The sequence below is a fragment of the Heterodontus francisci genome, chromosome 34 (assembly GCF_036365525.1).
Source record: "Heterodontus francisci isolate sHetFra1 chromosome 34, sHetFra1.hap1, whole genome shotgun sequence".
Lineage (NCBI taxonomy): Eukaryota > Metazoa > Chordata > Chondrichthyes > Heterodontiformes > Heterodontidae > Heterodontus > Heterodontus francisci.
This window is the reverse complement of record NC_090404.1, coordinates 17,222,856-17,245,555: the sequence shown is the minus strand read 5'-3', so window position 1 is coordinate 17,245,555 and position 22,700 is coordinate 17,222,856. Positions and strand designations below refer to the sequence as shown.

The 22,700-nt window shown below is 48.4% G+C and overlaps 1 protein-coding gene across 1 annotated transcript; it reads left to right on the top strand.

The window, feature by feature from the left end:
- The first annotated feature begins 6,274 nt into the window (after positions 1 to 6,274).
- Positions 6,275 to 12,790, top strand: LOC137349125 (zinc finger protein 239-like). Its single transcript, XM_068014501.1, has 2 exons — positions 6,275 to 6,341; positions 8,241 to 12,790. Exon 2 carries the CDS (start codon positions 8,608 to 8,610, stop codon positions 9,364 to 9,366), a length of 759 nt encoding a protein of 252 aa, XP_067870602.1. The 5' UTR covers positions 6,275 to 6,341; positions 8,241 to 8,607; the 3' UTR covers positions 9,367 to 12,790.
- The last annotated feature ends 9,910 nt before the right edge of the window (positions 12,791 to 22,700 follow it).

The window sequence follows — 22,700 nt, the reverse complement described above, 5'->3', positions numbered from 1 at the left end:
GATGAAGCAGCTGAAGATGGTTGGGCCTAGGACACTACCCTGTGGAACTCCTGTAGTGATGTCCTGGAGCTCAGATGATTGACCTCCAACAACCACAGCCATCTTCCTTTGCGCTAGGTACGACTCCACCAGTGGAGAGTTTTCCCCCTGATTCCCATTGACTTCAGTTTTACTAGGGCTCCTTGATGCCATACTCGGTCAAATGCTGCCTTGATGTCAAGGGCAGTCACTCTCACCTCACCTCATGTGTTCAGCTCTTTTGTCCATGATTGAACCAAGGCTGTAATGATGTCAGGAGCTGAGTAGCCCTGGCGGAACCCAAACTGAGCATCACTGAGCAGGTTATTACTAAGCAAGTGTCACTTGATGGCACTGTTGATGACACCTTCCATCACTTTACTGATGATTGAGAGTAGACTGATGGGGCGTTAATTGGCCGGGTTGGACTTGTCCTGCTTTTTGTGAATAGGACATACCTGGGCAACCTTGCATATTGCCGGGTAGATGCCAGTGTTGTAGCTGTACTGGAACAGCTTGGCTAGGGGCGTGGCAAGTTCTGGAGCACAGATCTTCAGTACTATTGCTGGAATATTGCCAGGCCCCATAGATAGCCTTTGCAGTATCCAGTGCCTTCAGTCGTTTCTCGATAACACGCTGAGTGAATCGAATTGGCTGAAGACTGGCATCTGTGATGCTGGGGACTTCAGGAGGAGGCAGAGATGGATCATCAACTATTATTAACATTTTCCCACCTACTGGAAAACAGCCAAATTAAACACTTTATTAACTCCCAGAATAAAATACACCAAAACAGGTATCTTTAGACAACGACAAATTAACTATTTATTAATAAACTAAATCTTAAAACACTATTAAGATAAATTTATGTCTAAGGACCTTATAACTTATTTATCCTAACCCCACCCCCCCCCCCCCCCCCCCCCCCCATGCACACACACACACATTCAAAGATCAACGGTTAACCAGTTTTTAAAATGGTACTTCTTGGGATTAAAATAAGTAGCTGGGTTGTAAATCCTGGTGGGTTTCGTTCCTGGTTGATGAGGTGTCCCAGAGTACAATAATTAGATGCCACTCGAAGTCTCCAGGCGAATTTAATAGATAGGCATTCAAAGTATTTTAACTGCAGCAAGCATCACACAATTATTTCAATAAGGAGCACAGCAATAGGTTGACTTGAATTTTTAAATTGGCAGTCTTTTGATAGAAATTTCACTGAGAATTCCAGCAAGCACAAACAGGCAATAGAGAGAGTTACTTCTGTAACAGAGACTTCTTTAAAGTTTCAAAGTAAAATAGAATTTACTACCTCCAACAATGAAAATGATGTTTCCAGGGGTTTTTCCCCTCCTTAGGCAAACGCAGTTTGAGCACAATGTAGAATTTCTCTGCTGAGATATAGGAAGATTCTTTTCAGTAAGCACACTTTGTTGGGGTCCCAGGTAAGACTGATTTCAGCCAGTCCCTGCACACAGTCAAATTGAAACATTACAGCATGTCTCCTGTTGTTGCCTAGGGAACAGGTCTGCCTTGGCACACTGTTCTCAAGAATCTAAGACTTCTCTCTCTGTCTTAAAGGCACACTGTTTTAAACAGAGGAGAAAAAACAGTTCCGTGACATTATCAAAGTGCTTTTGTTTTTTGTTAAAAATATTTTTTGAGGAATTCATGTCAAAATGAAGAAATGTTGCACCAGTTATTTTTTTTCAAGAGGGTCATCAAGAGGACACTGAAAGAACTGTTTTGGCAACAAAGCTTGCTGGTTGTCACATGACTCAGGTTAAAAATAGAATAGAAACCCTAGTAACTGGGGAAGATGTGTGCAGAGAAGTGACAGGAAAAGCCCGGGAGCAGCAGAGCGCACCTGAGAGTGCAGAAAACTCGCAAGCTTTTGGTTGTAGTGTCAGTGTTTACCTTCTGGAATGAAAAAGATTCAAGCATGCTGAAGAAGTGTCATGGAGGTAGAGACCAGATTCTTGCTGAATGTTTAAAGAAAAACTTGCTAAATTAATTCTCAATGACGCCTAAAAGGATCTGTTCTAAAAGAGCTCAGTGACCCAACTATGTGCACTCGGAGGCCAGACTGTATGCCAGTTTTGGAACACAACATATCTCATCTGCTGTTTTCTTCAAAAAATGAGCAAGTATTCAGCCCAAGTTTTTTTTTGTCTGTAACAGAGCTCTGAACAAAAATCCTTTTTATTTTTCCGGTTAACCGATGTATGTGTGTGTATGTGAGGGGCTAATGTAAAAAGGGAACTTTAATATTTCAATCTGTGTGCTTATGCTTTGCGTCATTACTGGTTAAGGCTTGTTTTACAATAAACTGATTTTTTTTTTGTTCATTAAAGAAACCTGGTTGTTGTGTTTTATTTTGGGGAAAACAGAGTATATCATTGACTGTTATGGTAAGTGGGAAAATTTAAATATATGTTGTGACCTAGAAGTGGAGAAGTGGAACTAGAATAAACAGTGCACTCCTGCCACCTCAGGCATGACAAATGGCACCTGCTCATCCATCACCATGTGCTGAATTGGCTCCTAGTCTGGCAACACCTCGATTTTAAAACTCTCATCCTCATGTTCCAGTCCCTCCATTGGCCTCGTCCCTCCCTATCTCTGCCACCTCCTCCAGCCCTACCACCCTCCGAGACATCTTCGCTCCTCCTTTTCTGGCCTCTTGCACATCCTCACTTCCTCCATTGGCAGCTGCCTGGTTCCTAAGTTCTGGAAATCCCTCCCTTAACTCTGCTTAAGACCTACCTTTTATCTTGGAGACATCAAGGACTTGACAGACCGTGTTCAAAAACAAAGCTGATTTAGTTAACATATCCAGAATATTAATCTCCAGCCCAGTTATACGAGTCATTAACAGCAGCAGATACAAATCCCAACTGTCAGAATGAACGTGTTAATGGAGTTAGCATCCTTGAAAGTTGATAAAGCACCAGCGCCGGATGAAATGTACCCCAGGCGGAAAGGTCTGACCATAATTTTCCAGTCCTCATGGGATACAGGTGCGGTGCTGGAGGATTGCTGACGCTGTATCTCTGTTTAAAAAGGGAGCGAGGGAAAGACCAAATAATTACAGGCCACTGGGTCTAACCTCAGTCGTGGGAAAATTATTGAAATCTATTCTGAGAGACAGGATAAACTGTCACTTAGAAAGGCACAGATTCATCTAGGATAGGCAGCATGGATTTGTTAAGGGAATATCTTGTCTGACCAACTTGATCGAATATTTTGAAGAAGTAACAAGGAAGATAGATGAGGGTAGTGGTCTACATGGATTTTAGCTAGGCTTTTGACGAGGTCCCTCATGGCAGCCTGTTTTTAAAAAAAAAAAATCCCATGGGATCCAGGGAAATGCAGCAAGATGGATACAAAATTGGCTCAGTGGCAGGAAACAAAGGGTAATTTTTGACGGGTGTTTTTACAACTGGAAGCCTGTTTCCAGTGGTGTTCCACAGGGCTCAGTACTGGGTCGCCTGCTTTTTGTGGTATATATTAACGATTTGGACATAAATGTGGGTGGCATGATCACGAAGTTTGCAGACGACACAAAGATGTGGCCGTGTGGTCGATAGCGAGGAGGATAGCTGTAGACTGCAGGAAGATATTGATGGTCTGGTCAGATGAGTAGAAAAGTGGCAAATGGAATTCAACCCAGAGAAGGGTGAGGTGATGCATTTAGGGAGGTCAAACAAGGCAAAGGAATACACGATTAATAGGAAAATACTGAGAAGTGTAGAGGAAGTGAGGGACATTGGAGTGAATGTCCACAGATTCCTGAAGGTAGCAGGACAGGTCGATAAGGTGGTTAAGAAGGCACATGGAATCCTTTCCTTTATTAGCTGAGGTATAGAATATAAGAGCAGGGAGGTTATGCTGGAACTGTATAACTTGAGTACTGTGTGCAGTTCTGGTCATCTCATTACAGAAAGGATGTAATTGCATTACAGAGGGTACTGAGGAAATTTACGAGGATGTTGTCGGGACTGGAAAAATGCAGCTATGAGGAAAGATTGGATCGGCTGGGGTTGTTTTCCTTGGCACAGAGCATTTGAGGGGATATTTGATTGAAATATACAGAATTTTGAGGGGCCTGGATAGAGTGGATGTGAAGGGCCTATTTACCATAGCAGAGAGGTCAGTGACTAGGGGGCATAGATTTAAAGTGATTGATAGAACGGTTAGAAGGGAGATGAGGAAAAACTTTTTCACCCAGAGGGTGGTGGAGGTCTGAAACTCGTTGCCTGAAAGGGTAGTTGTGGCAGAAACCCTCAACTCATTGAAAAGACGTCTGGATATGCACCTCAAGGGCTGTAATCTGCAGGGTTACGGACCAAATGCTGGAAGGTGGGATTAGAATGGGCAGAACGCTTTTCGGCCGGCACAGACACGATGGGCCAAGTGGCCTCTTTCTGTGCCGTTAACTTTCTGTGATTCTATGAACATGATTCAGTCCTGGATATGATTAACAGCAGCAATAACAGTACAATCCAATTCCTGCAGTCATATGTGAACTCACTGGTGCGCCAGTAGGTTGGATGACAGAGTAAATTCCTTCCCACACATGGAGCAAGTGAACGGCCTCTCCCCAGTGTGACTGCACTGTTGAGTTTCCAGCTTGGCCGTTTTCTCAAAATCCCTCCCACCATCATGTTTATACAGTGGTTCCCCAGTCTGGTTACATTTGTCCATCACCAGCTGAATCCCTGTCCTCACATAGTAAACGTGTATGGTTTCTCCCCACTGTGAATGGTGTGATGTTCTTTCAGGCTGTGTAACTGGTTAAAGCTCTTTCCAGTCAGTGCACTGGAACACTCTCACTCGGGTGTGTGTGTGTCTCGGTGCTTTTCCAGTCACACTGATGTTTGAAATCTTTTCCCACAAACAGAACAGACAAACATTTCTCCTTCCACATTCAAAGGCTGATGATATTCAGATCCTGATGAATCAAGTGACTCTGTCAGCTCCTGATGTGATGTTTGGTGATGTTTCTGTCTGCAAATCCTCCCCTTCTACTACCCTGTAAAAGGAGTTTACAAAATTCATCAATGTCAGTACTGGATAGAAATTCAGAACAGATAATTCTAATTTCTTTGGAACATCCTTCTCCCTCTCAAACTATAAATCCACATCCCATCACTCTCCCTCCTCCCTTATTGTCAGTAATCCTAATTCATCCTACTATCCTCCTTTTTCCCCAATTTTCCTCCCCCGAAGGTGCTAACTCTAGGGTTCAGTTACCCAGTCACCTATTTCTCTCTCCAATAAGGAGGGCAATGTAAAGCCCTGGTTAGGCCACAACTAGAAAGCTGCATCCAGTTGGGGTGACCACACTTTAGGAAGGATGTGAGGGTCCTCGAAAGGGTGCAGAGGAGTTTACCAGAATGTTTCCGGGGACGGGGGATTTCAGTTCCAAGGTTAGGTTGGAAAAGCTGGGGTTGCTCCCTGTGGAGCAAAGGAGATTGAGGAATAGATTATGACCAGATTATGACAGGCTTAGATAAAGGTAAAAGACAGAAGCGCAAGGGGAGAGCCAACTGTGTAACAGCCCCGACAACCAATTTTATCTGCAGCACCTGTGTTAGAGTCTGCCACTCCAGGCACTGCTTCACAACCCACTGACCACCTCCAGGCGCTTACCCATTGTCTCTCGAGACAAGGAGGCCAAAGAAGAAGATAAGGTAGACAAAGAAAAGCTGTCTTCATTAACTGATTGTACAAGGACGAGGGGGGACACAGATGGAAGGTTTTGGGCGAGAGATACAGGGGGAGTGTGAGGAAGAACTCTTTTACACAGCATGTGGTAACGACCTGGAACTCACTGCCCATGAGGGTGTTGGAAGCGTAAACAATCAACGATTTCAAGAGGCAACTGGATGGGCACTTGAGGGAGATAAATTTGCAGGGCTATGGGGATCGAGTGGGACTGACTGGATAGCTCCGAGGAGAGCCGGCAGGGACTCTATGGGCCAAGTGGTCTCCTTGTGATCCGTTATGACACCATTACTCTGAGTCACCCGAGTGTCTAATCTTTAGGCATTAAACCAACAAACCTCTCCGCCCGCCCCCGGCCCCATTCCCAGTCCCAGGAGTTTCCAGACTGGGCTCCGCCTACGCAATGGCGGCCGCAACTCCCACGAGTCCCCGCGCCTGAGAAAGCGCTCTATCTGCCGCGCGCATGGGCGGGTCAGATGTAGGCAGCTGCGCATGTGCGGCGGGAAGCTACGTCTGTGCGGCGGAAGGGGAGCGACAAGCGGAAGCCAAGCGGCGGGGAGTGCGGGCCAGGAGCGGAGTCGTTAGCTTAAAAGGTTCTTTTTGTTTGGCTGGTACTCCCCTTCTCGGATCTCTCCTGCGGGGCGGGGCGGGGCGGGGCGGGGCGGGGGTGCAAACGGCCGCCATCGTAGTGGGTGCGGGGAGAAGATTCTCGAAAGCTCCCGCTCTGTGATTTGGACCAACGTCCCGAGCGCGCATGCTCAGTGAGGCAAAACCTCTTCCGCGCCTGCGCGGTGGGTGGCAATCCACCACCACAACAAATTGTATTTCTATAGCCCCTTTAACATAGTAAAAAATATCCCCACAGTGTCATAGAGTTATCCAGCACAGAAACAGGCCCTTCGACCCATTGTGTCTGTGCCGGCCATCAAGCACCAATCCTGATCCCATTTTCGCAAGGAGCGGTTATCGGACAAAATTGGATGCCGATCCACACTTCAGGGCGGGTGACCAAATTAAAATCGGGGAATGCTCAAGAGGCCAGAATCAGAGGAGCGCAGAGATGGGGAGGGTCACAGAGGGATTTGAAAACAAAGGATGAGAATTTTAAAATCAGGATGTTGCTTAACCGGGCGCCGGTGTAGGTCAGCGAGCACAGAGGTGATGGGTGAACGGGAGTCAGTGAAAATATATTATTAGCAGAGGAACAGGAGGAGACTATTCAGCCACTCGAGCCTGTTCCACCATTCAGTTAGATCATGGCTGATCAGTTATCTCGACTCCATTCACCTGCCTTGGTTACATAGCCCTTAATGACCATCACCCAACAAAAATCTTATCTTAAATAAAAACAGGAAATGCTGGAAATACTCAGCGGGTCTGGCAGCATCTGTGGAGAGAGAAGGAAAAAACCTCATTCTCAGTTTTGAAATTTTCCCTTCTCCTCCAGCTTTTATTTTGGGGTGGGGGTTGGGGGCAGTGGCAGGGAGAGACAGTTCATGCACGAGGACACCCAGATCCCTCTGCATCTCAGAGCTCTGCAATCTCTCACCATTTAGATGATATGCTTCTTTTTCATTCTTCCTGCCAAAATGGACAATTTCACATTTTCCCACATTATACTCCATTTGCCAGGTCTTTGCCCACTCACTTAACCTATCTATATCCCTTTGTAGCCTCCTTATGTCCTCTTCACAACTTACTTTCCAACCTATCTTAGTGTCATCAGCAAATTTAGCAACCATACCTTCAGTCCCTTCATCCCAGTCACTGATATAAATTGTAAAAAGGAGAGAAGTGGAGTGCAGCACTGAGTGTCAGCATCTTCGAGGAACAATATCCCCATTGCTGACCCATCAATGACGGCACAGTGGCGGGATTGTTCTTGGTTGCTACGCTCCCTGTGTATCGAATCACCTAGACCCACTGTCCAGGCTCACAACGGCAGGAGGCTATTGAGTGCATTGAGTCTGCGCTGGCCCTTTCAAACAGCAATGCAGGTAGCTCCACTCCTATCACTGCATTCCAGATCCTAACCATTCATTGCATAAACAGCTTTCCCTCATGTCACCTCTGGTTCTTTTGCCAGTCACCTTAAATCTGTATCCTCTGGTCATTGATCCTTCAACCACTGCAGACAGTTTCTCTTTATTTACTCTGTCTAAGCCCTTCCCGATTTTAAACACCTCCATCAAATCTCCTCTTTGCCTTCCCTCCGCTAAGGAGAACAACCCCGGCCTCTCAATGATCACTGTCCACTGGGAGACAACCAGTGACTGCCAGTCAGAACCCTCAACAGAGAAAGGGAGAAACAAATTCAGAGACTGTATAATGAATTGTGATTTCAGCGCAGGGAGGAGGGAGAGTGTGCAGGACTGGGATCTACAGCTTTGGGGGAACAAGGGAGGAAAGAATGTTCCATAGAAACTAGAATTGTCTGTTCTGAATTTCTATCCTGTATTTAAAGTGTTGATTTTTGTGAACTCTTTTTACAGGGTATTAGAAGGGGAGGATTTGCAGACGGGAATTTCAAACCAAACATCAGGTAAAGATCTGACAGAGTCACTCGATTCATCAGGACCTGAATATCATTGGTCTTTGAATGTGGAAGGAGAAATGTTTATCAGTTCTGTCTGCGGGAAAAGATTTCAAACATCAGTGTGACTGGAAAAGCACAGACACACACACACACACCCGAGTGAGAGTGTTCCAGTGCACTGATTGTGGAAAGAGCTTTAACCAGTTACACAGCCTGAAAAAAATCCCACCATTCACAGCGGGGAGAAACCGTACACGTGTTTTGTGTGTGAACGAGGCCTCAACTGATCGTCCAACCTGGAAAGAGACAAGGCCACCTGCACCATGGAGAAACCGTGCAAATGTGGGGACTGTGGGAAGGAGGTTGATTGTCACAACATGCTGGAACCACATCGACGTAATCATATTGGGGAGAGGCCATTCACCTGCTCTGTGTGTGGGAAGGGATTCACTCGGTCCTTCAATCTGCTGACACACCAGCGAGTTCACACTGGGGAGAGGCCATTTACCTGCTCTGTTTGTGGAAAGGGGTTCACCCAGTCATCGAACCTGCTGAATCACCAGTCTGTTCACACCGGGGAGAGGCCGTTCACCTGCTCCGTGTGTGGGAAGGGATTCACTCAGTCATCCAACCTGCTGAATCACCAACGGGTCCACACTGGGGAGAGGCCGTTCAGTTGCCGTCACTGTGGCAGGAGGTTTAGACACTCATCGGGCCTTGTTAGTCATCAGCGCACCCACCCCGGAGAGACCTTGTTCACCTGCTCAGTGTGTGGGAAGGGATTTACTCAGTCGTCCAATCTGCTGATACACCAGCGAGTTCACACCGGGGAGGGGCTGTTCACCTGCTCCGTGTGTGGGAAGGGATTCACCCAGTCTTTCAGCTTCCAGACACATCAGCGGGTTCACACCGGGGAGAGGCCGTTCACCTGCTCCGTGTGCGGGAAGGGCTTCACTCAGTCGTGCAACCTGCTGAAACACCAGCGCGTTCACACCGGGGAGAGGCCGTTCACCTGCTCCGTGTGCGGGAAGGGATTCACTCAGTCACCCCACCTGCTGAGACACCAGCGAACTCACATGTGACTGCAGGGGTTGGATCGTGATGGTAGTCACATTCAAGACCCGAATTATGTTCGTTCTGACAGTGGAGGTTTAATTGACAGCCTCACTGACCAATCCCAAGACATAAAGAGTTGAGGGAAGAAAGGGTCAGAGTTGAAGCTACTAGTTTCCTGCCTGGAGAGAAAAGTAACAAGAAACAGTGAGTAAGAAGATCCATGGAGAGAGAGAGAGGCAGCAGAGGCCCAGTCTGGCTCAGAAAAGGCTGACCACATAACGTGCATGTTTAAGCTACTAACTGGGATGGTGTGGCATAATCATTGTTTTTGTTTGTCACGAGGAACGGAACGGAATCGGGTATGGTGTGACTTGCTACAAATCTTCCCTCTGCTCTCGGCTTAGTAGGTGCCAAATATATATATTTTTTATTTGTTTTTGGGATGTGGGCATAGCTGGCTAGGCCAGCATTTATTGCCCATCCCTCATTGCCCCTGAGAAGGTGGTGGTGAGCTGCCTCTTGAACTGCTGCAGTCCTTGGCGTGTCGGTACACCCCCAGTGCTGTTAGGAAGGGAATTCCAGGATTTTGACCCAGCGACACTGAAGGAACGGCGATATAGTTCCAAGTCAGGATGGTGTGTGGCTTGGAGGGGAACTTGCAGGTGGTGGTGTTCCCGTGCATCTGCTACCCTTGTCCTTCTATTTGGTAGAGGTCACAGGTTTGGAAGGTGCTGTCTAAGGAGCCTTGGTGCATTTCTGCAGTGTATCTTGTAGATGGTACACACTGATGCCACTGTGCGTCGGTGGTTGAGGGAGTGAATGTTTGTAGATGGGGTGCCAATCAAGCGGGTTTCTTTGTCCTGGATGGTGTTGAGCTTCTTGAGTGTTGTTGGAGCTGCACCCATCCAGGCAAGTGGAGAGTATTCCATCACACTCCTGACTTGTGCCTTGTAGGTGGTGGACTGGCATTTGGGAGATAGAAGGTGAGTTACTCGCCGCAGAATTCCCAGCCTCTGACCTGCTTTTGTAGCCACGGTATTTATGTGGCTGGCAGTGGTTGTCTTTGAGTTGGTTAGGAGGCAGGGCTCTATGGCGTCTGCACTGACCTTTGGCGCCTCGTGCTGGGGCAGTGAGGTGACCCCAAGCCGACGAAGACCTGGGTTTCCCGCTGGAGCGTGAGAAATACAGGTTTTCAGTGGTTTCTCACCATCACGCTAGTCTGCCTTGGTCTGGGGAATCCATGAGTGCGTTCGCTGTGTCTGGCATTAAACTCTGCCGGCCGTCTCTCCCTCTCCAGGGACCAAGGCGCCACATATTCTGCGCAGGATACGTCTGGCAGCCTCCCCCGTTTTCAGCCGTCCAGCAAAAACGGTCGTAGTTGTTTGGGAATGGTGGTGTTCTCTGGATTGTGTTCTTGACCATGCTACTGAAGCTTTCAACAGTCATTCAATGCTGCAAAACTCCCAGAGCAACCGTAAGTTCCACGTCAATCTTGATGACAAGACCAGCTGAACATGGACCCTTAACAATGGTCTGCTACAGGACTCGGTGCTTGCACTGGCCTTTTTCAACATCTACATGGGGGACGTGCCCTGCACCAAATCCCAGAAGTTCGTCTATGAGCATGACACAGCAATGCTGACGCAGGCATCAACACTGGAGGACACAAGAAGGGTGCTCACCAGTGACCTGGAGCTACTGCAGTCTTACTTCCAAACCTGCAGCCTTCGCCCCAATCTAGAGAATACAACTGTGTCGGCGTTCCATCTGAACAATAACGCTGCCGGGAAAGAATTCAACGTTTCCTTCTGCAGAAGGAGACTTACCACCCAACCAAAATACCCCTGGGCGTCACCTCAGATAGGACTCTCACCTATCGGCCTCATCTCATCAACAGCAGCCAGGAAGTAAAAGCCAGGGTGAACCTGGTCCGGAAACTCACTGGAACGCCATGGGGCATCACAGCCAGCACACTACGCACTGCGACTGTGACCTTAGTCTACTGTGCTGCAGAACACTGCTCCACCTCATGATCCTGCAGCCACCATGCAAAGATCGTGCAGTTAAACGTCATGAGGACAGTGTCAGAGATGCCCGAGTCCACTCCAAATGAGTTGCCCCTGGTGCTGTCCCACATTTCCCCGCATGCCATTCGTCATGACGCTACCGTGCTCCGTGAGATGGGGAAAAAAACCCACGAGCGTCACCAACACCGACCTTCCCATTCATGGAGACTTGAAAAACCCACCACGAGAGGGATTAAAATTGTGTCGGCCAGTCTGGGTAACAGCAGCTAATATTCCTGCAGTTGGTATTAAACCACTATCCAGATGGATGGAACCGTGGGATCTTGCAGCGTAAAGAACTCATCACTGAGTCAGCAGCAGCGGTCCCTGGCTTCGGCCTGCCTCGAAGACAGTGGACAGCGCAGGGAATGGACAACGCAGCCACCAGCTGGATAAGGGAAAATGAGGGACGACCCGACCATGGAACACATCACGTCAACCTGCCCACTACGATCTGTTGAGGGAGGCACCTCATTTCTCCACTCGACATCTCAGGGGGGCTATCGAATGGACAGTAGAACTAGACATCTCATAATAAGCTTCTCCAATCTCACGAAAGTAGTCTTAGCGTAGGGGATGGTGGTGATGAATCTAAATTTCAATGCACTGAGCAGCAAGAGGTATTGATGAGAGCCAGTTTCTAACACTCAACACTCCAGTATTTTCTCCCTCCCGATTTGAGGCTTGTAGTTGTGGCAGGATGGTGAGCTTGAAGTTTGTACACTGGGCACTGCCACAGAGCCCCCAGCGATGGGCCGCTTCCCTCCATTGCCACTCTTCATTATTGACACTGTTGCTTCTTCTAGTGGAGCAGGTCTCTAAGTTCGCGCCAACTCCCACTCCCCTGTGCTCGCTGACCTAAACCGGCCCACCCCAGGTCCCCATACACCTCGATTTTAAAATTCTCGCCCTTATTTTCAAATCCCTCCACAGCCTCGCTCCCTCCCTACCTCTGTAACCTCCTCTAGCCCCCACAACCCTCCGATATCACTGCGCTCCTCTAATTCCGGCCTCTTGAGCATCCCCCGATTTTAATCGCTCCACCATCGGCGGCCGTGCCTTCAGCTGCCTGGGCCCCAACCTCTGCAATTCCCTCCCTAAACCTCTCCGCTTCTCTACACCCCTCTCTCTCCTCCTTTTAAGATGCTCCTTAAAACCCACCTCTTTGACCAAGCTTCTGGTCGACTCTCCTCTAATGTCTCCATAAGTGGCTCGGTGTCAGATTTGGGTCCGATTGCGCTGGGACGTCCTACTACTTTCAAGGCGCTATATAAATGCAAATTGGAGGTGATGAGCATGGCTCAGGGAGGTTGGTTACCAGGCGGTGATGTCATAAAGCGGGGACGTTACCACGATGCTGTGGTGAGGCCTTTGAGGAAAGTGAGACCCGGGGGGGGGGGGGGGGGATATATCCACAACCGCTAAATGCTGGGAAATGCCTGAAAAAGAAAAGAGGTTTAGTAATTCGATTGTGGGAGGACTGAAATGAAGTGCTTCTTTGTGCAAAGGGTAGAGGGAGTGACGGCCCTGGATTACGGGGCATGGGTTCTCTGGAGCGGGGGGGTCGTGAACTCGTGACCTTCTGACCCAGAGGTGAGAGTGAGACTGACTGAGCCGTCACTGCCGCCTCCCCACCGTGGAAATATTAAGAGTGGCGTTTGGAAGGCCAAGAAAGGTTAAGCATTTAACCAGACAGACGTGAACGGCTGAAGTGGTGCGTGCCGTCACCTCCCCAAAGGGAGTGGAGAGAAAGAAAATACTCTTTTGGAGGACTTTTGGCCTGCTGAATTCTGGGGAAACCCCAAGGGATAATGCTAGGAACTACTCTGGGGCAGCGCGGGCTGCCCTCCCAGAGCCAAGGAGCTCTCATGGCCTCCAGCTGCTTCCAGTAGCTGGTGCTGGCGAGAGGCGGGCATGAGACAAAGTCACAAATTGAGCAACGCTCCGGGGCAGGAGGGGGGGCTATTCAGCCCCTCGGGCCTCAGACAGCTCATGGCTGATCTGCACCTCAACTCCCTTATTAGCCCCGTGTCCCTAAAATACCCTTCCCAGTCAAAAGTCTATCCATTTCAGTCTCAAAAGCTCCAGTTGACCCCGCCCCCCCCCCCCACCTCTCTCCCCTCCCTCCCCCCCCCCCCTAGCATTCACAGCCTTTTGGAGGGGAGAGTTTTAAATACCTCGATCAGATCACCCCCTCAGTCTCCTTTACTCAGGAGTGTGGGGGGCGGAAAGGGATACATCCGGGTAAGGTGACCAATAGCTGGGAGGGACTCCGAGGAAAGCCTGTTTTATTCGACTGGCACATCCGCTGTGTATTATTAACCACTGGAAGGTAAGTAGGAAGCTAATAAGCAGGTTGACCCCTGGAGCAGCCAGTCAATAAGATGGGTACATTAAATGGGCTTTTGACATGCGTCGGAGATGACAACGTTTTATGGAAACCCATTCTGGTCTTTGAGAAGAGAAAGACCAGCATTAGCACTGGTCACAGTCCCGATTAAAACACACATGGAAAGAGGAGGAGACCTCGGGCGTGTTATACAGGAACAGGAGGAGGCCATTCAGCCCCTCAAGCCTGTTGCACAGGAACAGGAGGAGGCCATTCAGGCCCAAGGACCTGTTCTGCCACTCATTCAGCTCCTGGTTAATCCGGACCTTAACTCCCTGCTCCTGCCGCCTCTGCTGCACATTGCACAGAGCTGGATCGACGAGGAACAGGCGAGGTGTCAGGGACGGGATTCCGTGGCAACCTGTGAACCCTGCAGGAGGTAGATCTACCCAGTTGACCAACCCAGACAGAAGAGGGCATCCCTGAAATCCAGCAATAATCCTATTGGTGCTGGTAGCTAACCAGGGCAATATGTTGAGATGAGGCTTTATAAACATACCCTTGTTAGACTAGTTCTCCAAAGCTGTGGGCTTGTCAGCTGTACAATGAAACTAGGCGTCCAACAGTGACCTATAATATTGGTGTAACCCTGTTCTGTATTAAGCAGACCCGTCTGAGGCTGGGTTATTGTGATATATTTAACCTGACCCTCAATTGATTCAGTTCCGTCAGTTAATAACTTCAATTCAAGCATGGTGCTCACTGTTTAGTAGTGATTGCGATAAATCTGTGAATAAAGTGGTGTTCATGTATGTCTGTGTCAGGACTCAATTTCATTACCTATTTTTGTCGCTGACTGGGGCCTCTCTCCCTCTCACATACACTCAGTTTCTGTCAGTACACTGACTGGGTTCACCCCCTGTCACAGTCAGTAGAAATCATCACTTAGAGAGGCAGGAATTAATCAAGGACAGTCAGCATTGACTTGTTAAGGGAAAGTCGTGTCTGACTAATTTGATCAAATATTTGGGGAGGTAACAAGGAGGATCGATGAGGATAGTGTGATCAATGCCGTCTCTATGGATTTGAGCAAAGCTTTTGACAAGGTCCCACATGGTAGACTGGTTTTAAAATTAAAAGCGCCTGGGATCCAAGGGAAAGTGGCAAGTTGGATTCAAAATAGTCTCAGTGGCAGGAAGCAGAGGGTAATGGTCGACGGGTGTTTTTGTATCTGGAAGGCCGATCCCTGTGGGGTTCCGCAGGGCTCAGTACTGGGTCCTTTGCTGGTTGTGGTATATATCAATGGGTTTAGACTTAAATGTAGGGGACTTGATTAAGCAGTTTGCAGATGATATGAAAATTGGCCATGTGATTGAGAGGGGAAAAAGCTGTAGACTGCAGGAAGATAACAATGGACTAGTCAGGTGGGCAGAAAATGGCAAATGGAGAAGTGGAGTAATGGAGTAATACATTTGGGGAGGACAAACAAGGCAAGGGAATACAAAATAAATGGTTGGATACTGGGAAGTGTAGAGGAACGGAGGGACCTTGGGGTGAACAGATCCCTGAACGTAGTAGGACAGGTAGATAAAGTAGTTAAGAAGGCATCTGGGATACTTTACTGGTGGAGACTGAGAGTATAAGAGCAGGGAGGTTACGCTAGAACTGTATAAAACACTAGTTAGACCGCAGCTAGAGTACTTTGTACAGTTTTGGTCACCACATTACAGGAAGGAAGTGATTCCACTGTAGAGGTGATTTATGAGGATGTTGCCTGGATTGGAGAATTTTAGCTGCAAGGAAAGATTGGATAGGCCGGGGTTGTTTTCTTTGGAAGTGAAGAGACTGAGGGAAGATTTAATTGAAGCATATAAAATTATGAGGGACCAATACAGAGTGGAAAGGAAGGACCTATTCCCCTTCGCAGCAAGGTCAATAACCAGTGGGGGGTATAGATTTCTAGTGATTCATACAAGGATTAGAGGGAAGTTGAGTATTTTTTCACCTGGAGAGCGACTGAGGTCTGGAATTCACAGCCTGAAAGGGTGGTAGAGGCAGAAACCCTTATCACATTGAAAAAACACTTGGATAGGGACTTGAGGTGCTGTAACCTGCAGGGCTACAGACCCAGAGCTGGAGATTGGGATTAGGCTGGCCATCATGGGCACAATGGGCTGAATGGCCTTCGGTGCCATAAAGCATCTATGAGAGGGCAGGTGGGGCCCTCAGTGACAGTGCAGCGAGGACGCTAGCATAGCTTTAGAGAGGCGGAGAGGATTAGGGAGGGAATTCCAGAGCTCGGGGCCCAGGCAGCTGAAGGCATGGCCGCCAATGGTGGAGCGATTAAAATCGGGGATGGACAAGAGGCTGGAGGAGGTTACAGAGATATGGAGGTGGGGGGAGGTAGGGGGGTTAGTGAGCCCTTGGAGGGATTTGAAAACACGGATGAGAGTTTTAAAATTGAGGCTTTGCTGGACTAGGAGCCAATGTAGGTCAGCGAGCACAGGGGGCGATGGGGGAACGGGACTGAGAGTTTTGGATGAGCTCAAGTTTATGTCGAGAAAACGTCCATGAGAAGCACCCCCCATGGGTGGGGAGCAGGACGTCCCACCACGCCATACCTATCTCTCATTGCCTTGCATTGGAGAGCCTGATGCTCCTACAGAATCTCAGCTCATCACATGGGACATGTCCCATCACTTTCACGTCACTAAAGGCCTGCTGTCAGGCAACCCGGAGATATCCCCCTCATACGAATGGCTGGGTTCTGTAGCCGCCTTTCTCCTTCGCTGTCCCATCCTCTGCGTGGTCTGTGGAAAGGCAGGGACCTTTGCTTCCTCTCTCGGCCTGCTGTTCCATCTCCAAGCATCGCTGGAGGGAGTGACCCCCCCCCTCCCCTCCCCTCCCCACCCCCACTGATCAGCCCTGATGGGGTTCGGCAGCACCTCCCAAACTCACGATTTTTGCCACCCAGAAGGGCAAAGGCAGGCAGGAGTGAGGGGAACACCGCCACCTCCAAGTTGCACACGATCCCGATTTGGATGTATAAATATCGGCCATGCCTTCACGGTCACAGGGCCAAAATCCTGGTAACTCCCCACCGAACTGCATTGTGAGTGTGACGATATACTCTTCACTTGCCTGGATGAGTGCAGCTCCAACTCAAGAAGCTCGACACCATCACTGTGGCTGCTGGAGCAGGTCGGAGAATTCTGGGACGAGTAACTCACCTCCTGACTCCCCAGTGCCCATCCACCATCTACAAGGCACAAGTCAGGAGTGTGATGGAATACTCTCCACTTGCCTAGGTGCGTACAGCTCCAACAACACTCAAGAAGCTCAACACCTTCCAGGACAAAGCAGCCCGCTTGATTGGCACCCCATCCACCACCCTCAGCATTCACTCCCTCCACCACTGACGCACAGTTGCATCAGTGTGTACCATCTCCCAAGATGCACTGCATCAACTCGTCAAGCCTCCTTCGACAGTACCTTCCTGACTCCTGACCTCTACCACCCAGGAGAACAAGGACAGCAGACGCATGGGAACACCAAGTTCCTCTCCAAGTCACACACCATCCTGACTTGGAACTATATCTCTGTTCGTTCACTGTCGCTGGATCAAATTCCTGGAACTCCCCTAACAACACTGTGGTTGTTCCTGCACCAGATAGACTGCAGCAGTTCGAGACGGCGGCTCACCCTCTCAAGGGCAATTAGGAATGGGCAACAAACGCTGGCCTTGTGATTGATGTCCACATCCTCAGAATGAATTAAAAACGTTGACCTCACTGTTGGGATTCAGTGCTCATTGCTATGGGCGCGGTGAGCTGCCCTCCATTGAATGAGACAGTTGCGGTCAATCTACAACTTACTCTCGAGGATGAGGAGCAGGGTCTGCTCTATGGATGGTCCACAGACCACTACGTGAGATGCAGACGGTTAAACATCTAGCTCAACCTGACCCCACCAGTGCCCTCGAAGAGTGTGGAGGAATCAGCACCCAGCCACATGTAGAGTTACAGAGCAAAATATCAGAACCAGGATGTTTGGGCCAATCGTCAACAACGACTTGCATTTATATAGCGCCTCCAACGGAGTAAAACATCCCAGGGCACTTCATCAGTCCGTGTTGTTTATCTTCCACACAGTTCCATGGGCCTGCCTCATATTTCCTTCAGCTAACCCATCCTTCAAAGCTGACAACGTCTCTGCTTCATAAGTCATTCTCCAGGGTGTGAGTGTCACTGGCAAGGCCAGCATTTATTACCCATCCCGAGATGCCTCCGAGAAATTGGTTGTGGGCCTTGTTCTTGGGTTGGATATAACTGAGACCTTCACTTATCCATTTCAGAGAGTCAACCACGATGGCCTGGGACTGGAGTCACGTATAGGCCCAGACCGGGTTAAGGACATCAGGTTTTCTTCCCTGAAGGTCATTAAGACAATCCGACAGCTTCAAACCATCATGGAACTCCTGCTCTGTGAACGATTGGTGCAGACCTCTGGATCGGTCGGCGTCCTTCCATCTACAAAAGATGATGGACTCGCAGCAAACAATCCATTTAGGTGGGGTGTCTCCTCTTGGTTCACCTTCGCTGATGGCCATGAAGGCCAATCCTGGAGAGGCAGGTTCTGCCACAAGTGCTGCAGGTGAAGCTGCCGAGTTGACGCTGCGAGTTGTTGTTTTTGACGTTGGCGCCTGTTGCCGAGCTGCCGTAACAACTGGTCGTCGTGGTAGTGCAGACCAGTCCACAGGGTGTGTCGCCATTTCCCTCTTTCGCCAGCTAGTGACTCCCAGGTGCGATAGTCGACATTTAGGGCCTTCATGTCACACTTGCAAGCATTCTTGAAGTGGAGTTTTGGGCGCCCCACTGGTCGTCTGGCCCCGGCTACCTCACCGCACAGAAGGTCCTTGGGTATGTGACTGTCTTCCATCCTGCAGACATGTCCCATCCACCGAGGCCACCTCTGTTTGATTAGTGACAACACACTTGGGAGTTCTGCCTTTGAGAGGACTGCTGCGTTTAATATTTTGTCCTGCCAGGATATACCCATAATGTGCCGCGGACAGAGAAGATGGAAATTATTGAGCTGCTTTTCCTGGTAGCTGTCGTCACTCATGTTTCACAGCCATTCAGCAAGGTGCTGAGAACACAGGCCTCATAAACCATCGGCTTGGTCCTAAGGGTCAGCTTGGTGTTATCCCGTTGGCGTTTTGCAATTCGGCCAAAGGTGGTAGCTGCTTTCTCTATGCGTGTATCGAGCTCTGCATCAAGGGTCAGATTGTCTGTCACCGTGGACCCAAGGTAGCAGAATTTGCTAACCACTTCCAGTGGGGTGTTATTTAGTGTGATCGGGCGGAGATGCAACACCTTGTCCCATGACCACGGTTTGCTTGACGCTTATAGTCAAGGAGAACAAGTCACAGGCACGGGAGAGCATTCCACAGTCTCTCAGCCACTTGTGTTAAAAAAACACTCTCCTGCTCCCAGTCCTGCCTCTTGTAGTTAATCTTGTGTCTGTGTCCCCTCATTCTAGACCCGCTTATCAAGGTCGAGGTTATCAGGCGATGATTTTTGAGGGAGTTTGAGTCTGCAGCAGGATCCACTTTGCTGGCACAGCTTTCCTCTTGTAACACAGCCTTCAAACCTATCTCTTTGACCAGGTTTTCAGTCATCCGACCTAATATCTCCTCATGTGGGTTGGTATCATATTTTGTTTTATAATGAACCTGTGAAGCGCCTGGGGTGGGGGTGGGGGTGGGGGTGGGGGGGGGGGGGTGGGTTATTATGTTAAAGGCGCCATGTAATTATAGGCTGTTGTTTGAGGGCTGCTGCTTGAACACCCACACCACCCCCCCCCCTCCAAGACCCTCCAAGACCCCCATCGTGGACAGTCCGTTCGACTGCCTCCTTTACACATCATAGCCCAGCCTGCCCCTGCCCATTTTGAGAGAATCTCCCATTCTCAGGGTGCCTCGTGACTCTGTCCCCACTCCGTCAAGGTGCTGACCATCAGGTGGGTGGACAAGGCATTTTTGTCTTCAGATTTAAACTCAGAGGTTATGCCCGTCAGGAGAGGATGAACAGGCTGGATCCCTTTTCCCTTGAAAACAGGTCTTTAAAATTATGAAATGTTTTGATAGAGTGGATACAGAGAGAATGTTTCCAGTTACGAGGAACAGTCATAGTCGTTTACGGCTCAGAAGGAAGCCATTCGTGCCATCGAGTCCAAGCCAGCTCTCCATTGAGCTATCCGGTCGGTCCCACTCCCCCGCTCGATCCCCATAGCCCTGCAAGTCTATTTCCCTCATGTGCCATCCAACTTTCTCTTGAAGGCATTGATCGTCTCCGCTCCCACCAGTTCCAGCTCATTACCACCCGCTGTGTAAAAAATGTTCTTCCTCATATTCCCCCTGCATCTCTTGCCCAAAACTTTCAATCTGTGTTCCCTAGTCCTTGTACCATCAGTTAATTGGAACAGATTTTCCTTGTCTAAGTTCTTGCACACTTCTATTACTTCTCCCCTCAATCTCATTTGTTCCAAGGAGATCAACCCCGGCTTTTCCAATCTGACCTTGTAACTAAAATCCCCCATTCCTGGAACCGTTCTGGTAAATCTTCTCTGCATCCTCTCAAGGACTGTCACATTATTCCTGAAGTGTGGTGACCAAAACTGGATAAAATACTCTAGTAGGGGCCTAATCAGAGCTTTATAAAGGTTCAGGATATCTTCCCTGCTTTTATACTCAATGCCTCTATTTATGAAGCCCAGGATCCCATATGCTTTACCAACCACTCTCTCAGTATGTCCTGTCACCTTCAAAGATCTATGTACATGCACCCCCAGGTCTCTCTGTTCTTGCGCACTCTTTAGAACTGTGCCATTAAGTCTATATTGCCTCTCCCTATTCCTTCTGCCAAAATGCATCACCTCACACTTGTCAGTATTAAATTCCATCTGCCACCTGTCTGCCCATTCTGCTCATCTATCTATGTTCTGTTGCAGGTGGTTTATATCATCCTCACTGTTGGCCATACTTCCAAATTTTTGTCGACAGCAAATTTTGAGATTCTACTCTGTATTCCAAGATATGAGTCATTATATAAAGCAAAACCAGCAGTGGTCCCAACACTGACCCTTGGGTAACACCACTGTCTACCATCCTCCAGTCTGAAAAACAACCATTTACTACCACTCACAGTTTTCTGTCCGTAAGCCAATATTTTATCCAATTGGACACTGACCCTCCTATTCCATAAGCCTCAGTTTTGTTAACCAGCCTTTTATGTGATACCTTATCAAATGCTTTCTTAAAATCCATATAAACAACATCCACCACATTCCCTTCATCAACCTTCTCTGTTACTTCATCACAAAATTCAATTAGTCAAACATGATCTGCCTTTTACAAATCCGTACTGGCTATCCTTAATTAACTCAAACTCGCCAAGTGTCTGCAGATATTTTCCCTGATTATTGTTTGTAAAACCTTACCCACTACTGATGTTAAACTAACTGGCCTGTAGTTGCTAGGACTGTCCTTACACCCTTTCTTGAATAAGGGTGTCCCATTTGCCACTCTCCAATCCTCTGGCACCTCCCCCATATCCAGGGAAGATTGGAATATTTTGGCAGGCCCTTCCGCTATCTCCATCCCCACTTCCTTTCGCAACCTGGGATGCAAGCTATCTGAACCAGGTGACTTATCGACCCTAAGCATAGCCAGCCTTTTTAGTACCTCCCTCCTCTCAATTTTTACCCTATACATTGCCTCTACTCCACTTCTATCGATATGTTGTCAGATTCCACTCCTCAGTGAACACTGATACAAAGTACTCATTAAGTATATTAGCTTTGCCCTGCACCTCTAAGCATATATTACCTTCTGTGTCCCCAATAGGCCCCACCCCACTTTTTACGACTCACTTACTATTTATATGCTGGTAGAAGATCTTTGGGTTCCCTTTTATGTTGACTGCTATTCTATTCCCATATCCTCTCTGCCAGTCTTATTTTCCTCTTCACCGCACCTCTCAACTTATTGTATATGGTCTGGTTTTCACCTGAACAGTTCACCTGACATGCATCATACAACTTCAGTTTTTCTTTCATCATAATCTCTATCTCCCCTGTCATCCAAGGAGCCCTATTTTGATATTTTGATTCCCATATCTTACACTCTTGTTGGAATGTACCTAGCCTATACCCGAAGCATATCTTCCTTAAAGATAACCCATTGTTCCGATACATCTCTTCCTGTCAGTCTTTGGTTCCATTCCACCCAGGCCAGATCCCTTCTCATCGAGCTGAAATTAGCCCTTTTCCAATCTAGACATTCAACCTTATTTTGTTCCTTGCTGTTCTGCACAACGAGTCTCAACCTTATGATACAATGATCGCTCTTACCCAAGTGCTCCCCACAGACACATGGTCTACCTGGCTCACCTCATTCCCCAGCACCAGATCCAGCAATGCCTCCTTTCTAGTTGGGCTGAGAACATACCGATCAAGGAAGTTCTCCTGAGCACATATCAGAAATTCCTTCCCTTCCTTACCCTTTGCTCTAAAATTATCCCAATTGGGCACAACTAGAATCCATCAAAATAAGAAAGTCACCACGAAATCCAAGGGGAATGCAGAAGAAATTGGTTAACCAGAGAGTGTTGAGACTGTGGAACCCAGAACCACATGGAGTGGCTGAAGCGAATACTATAGAGGCATTTAAGGGGAAGTTGGATAAACACATGAGTGAGAAGGGAATAGAGGGTTATGCTGATATGTGTTAGATGAAGAAATACAACAAGAGTCTCGGGCAGAGCATAAACAAAGAAAGATTGGGCCAAGTGGCCCGTTACTATGCTGTATACCCGATGTATCTGTACTGATGTTAATCCAGCTCCCTCACACTGTCACTCACTAACCCCTCCCCCCAGCGCCCTGTGCTACTCACTGTATCTGC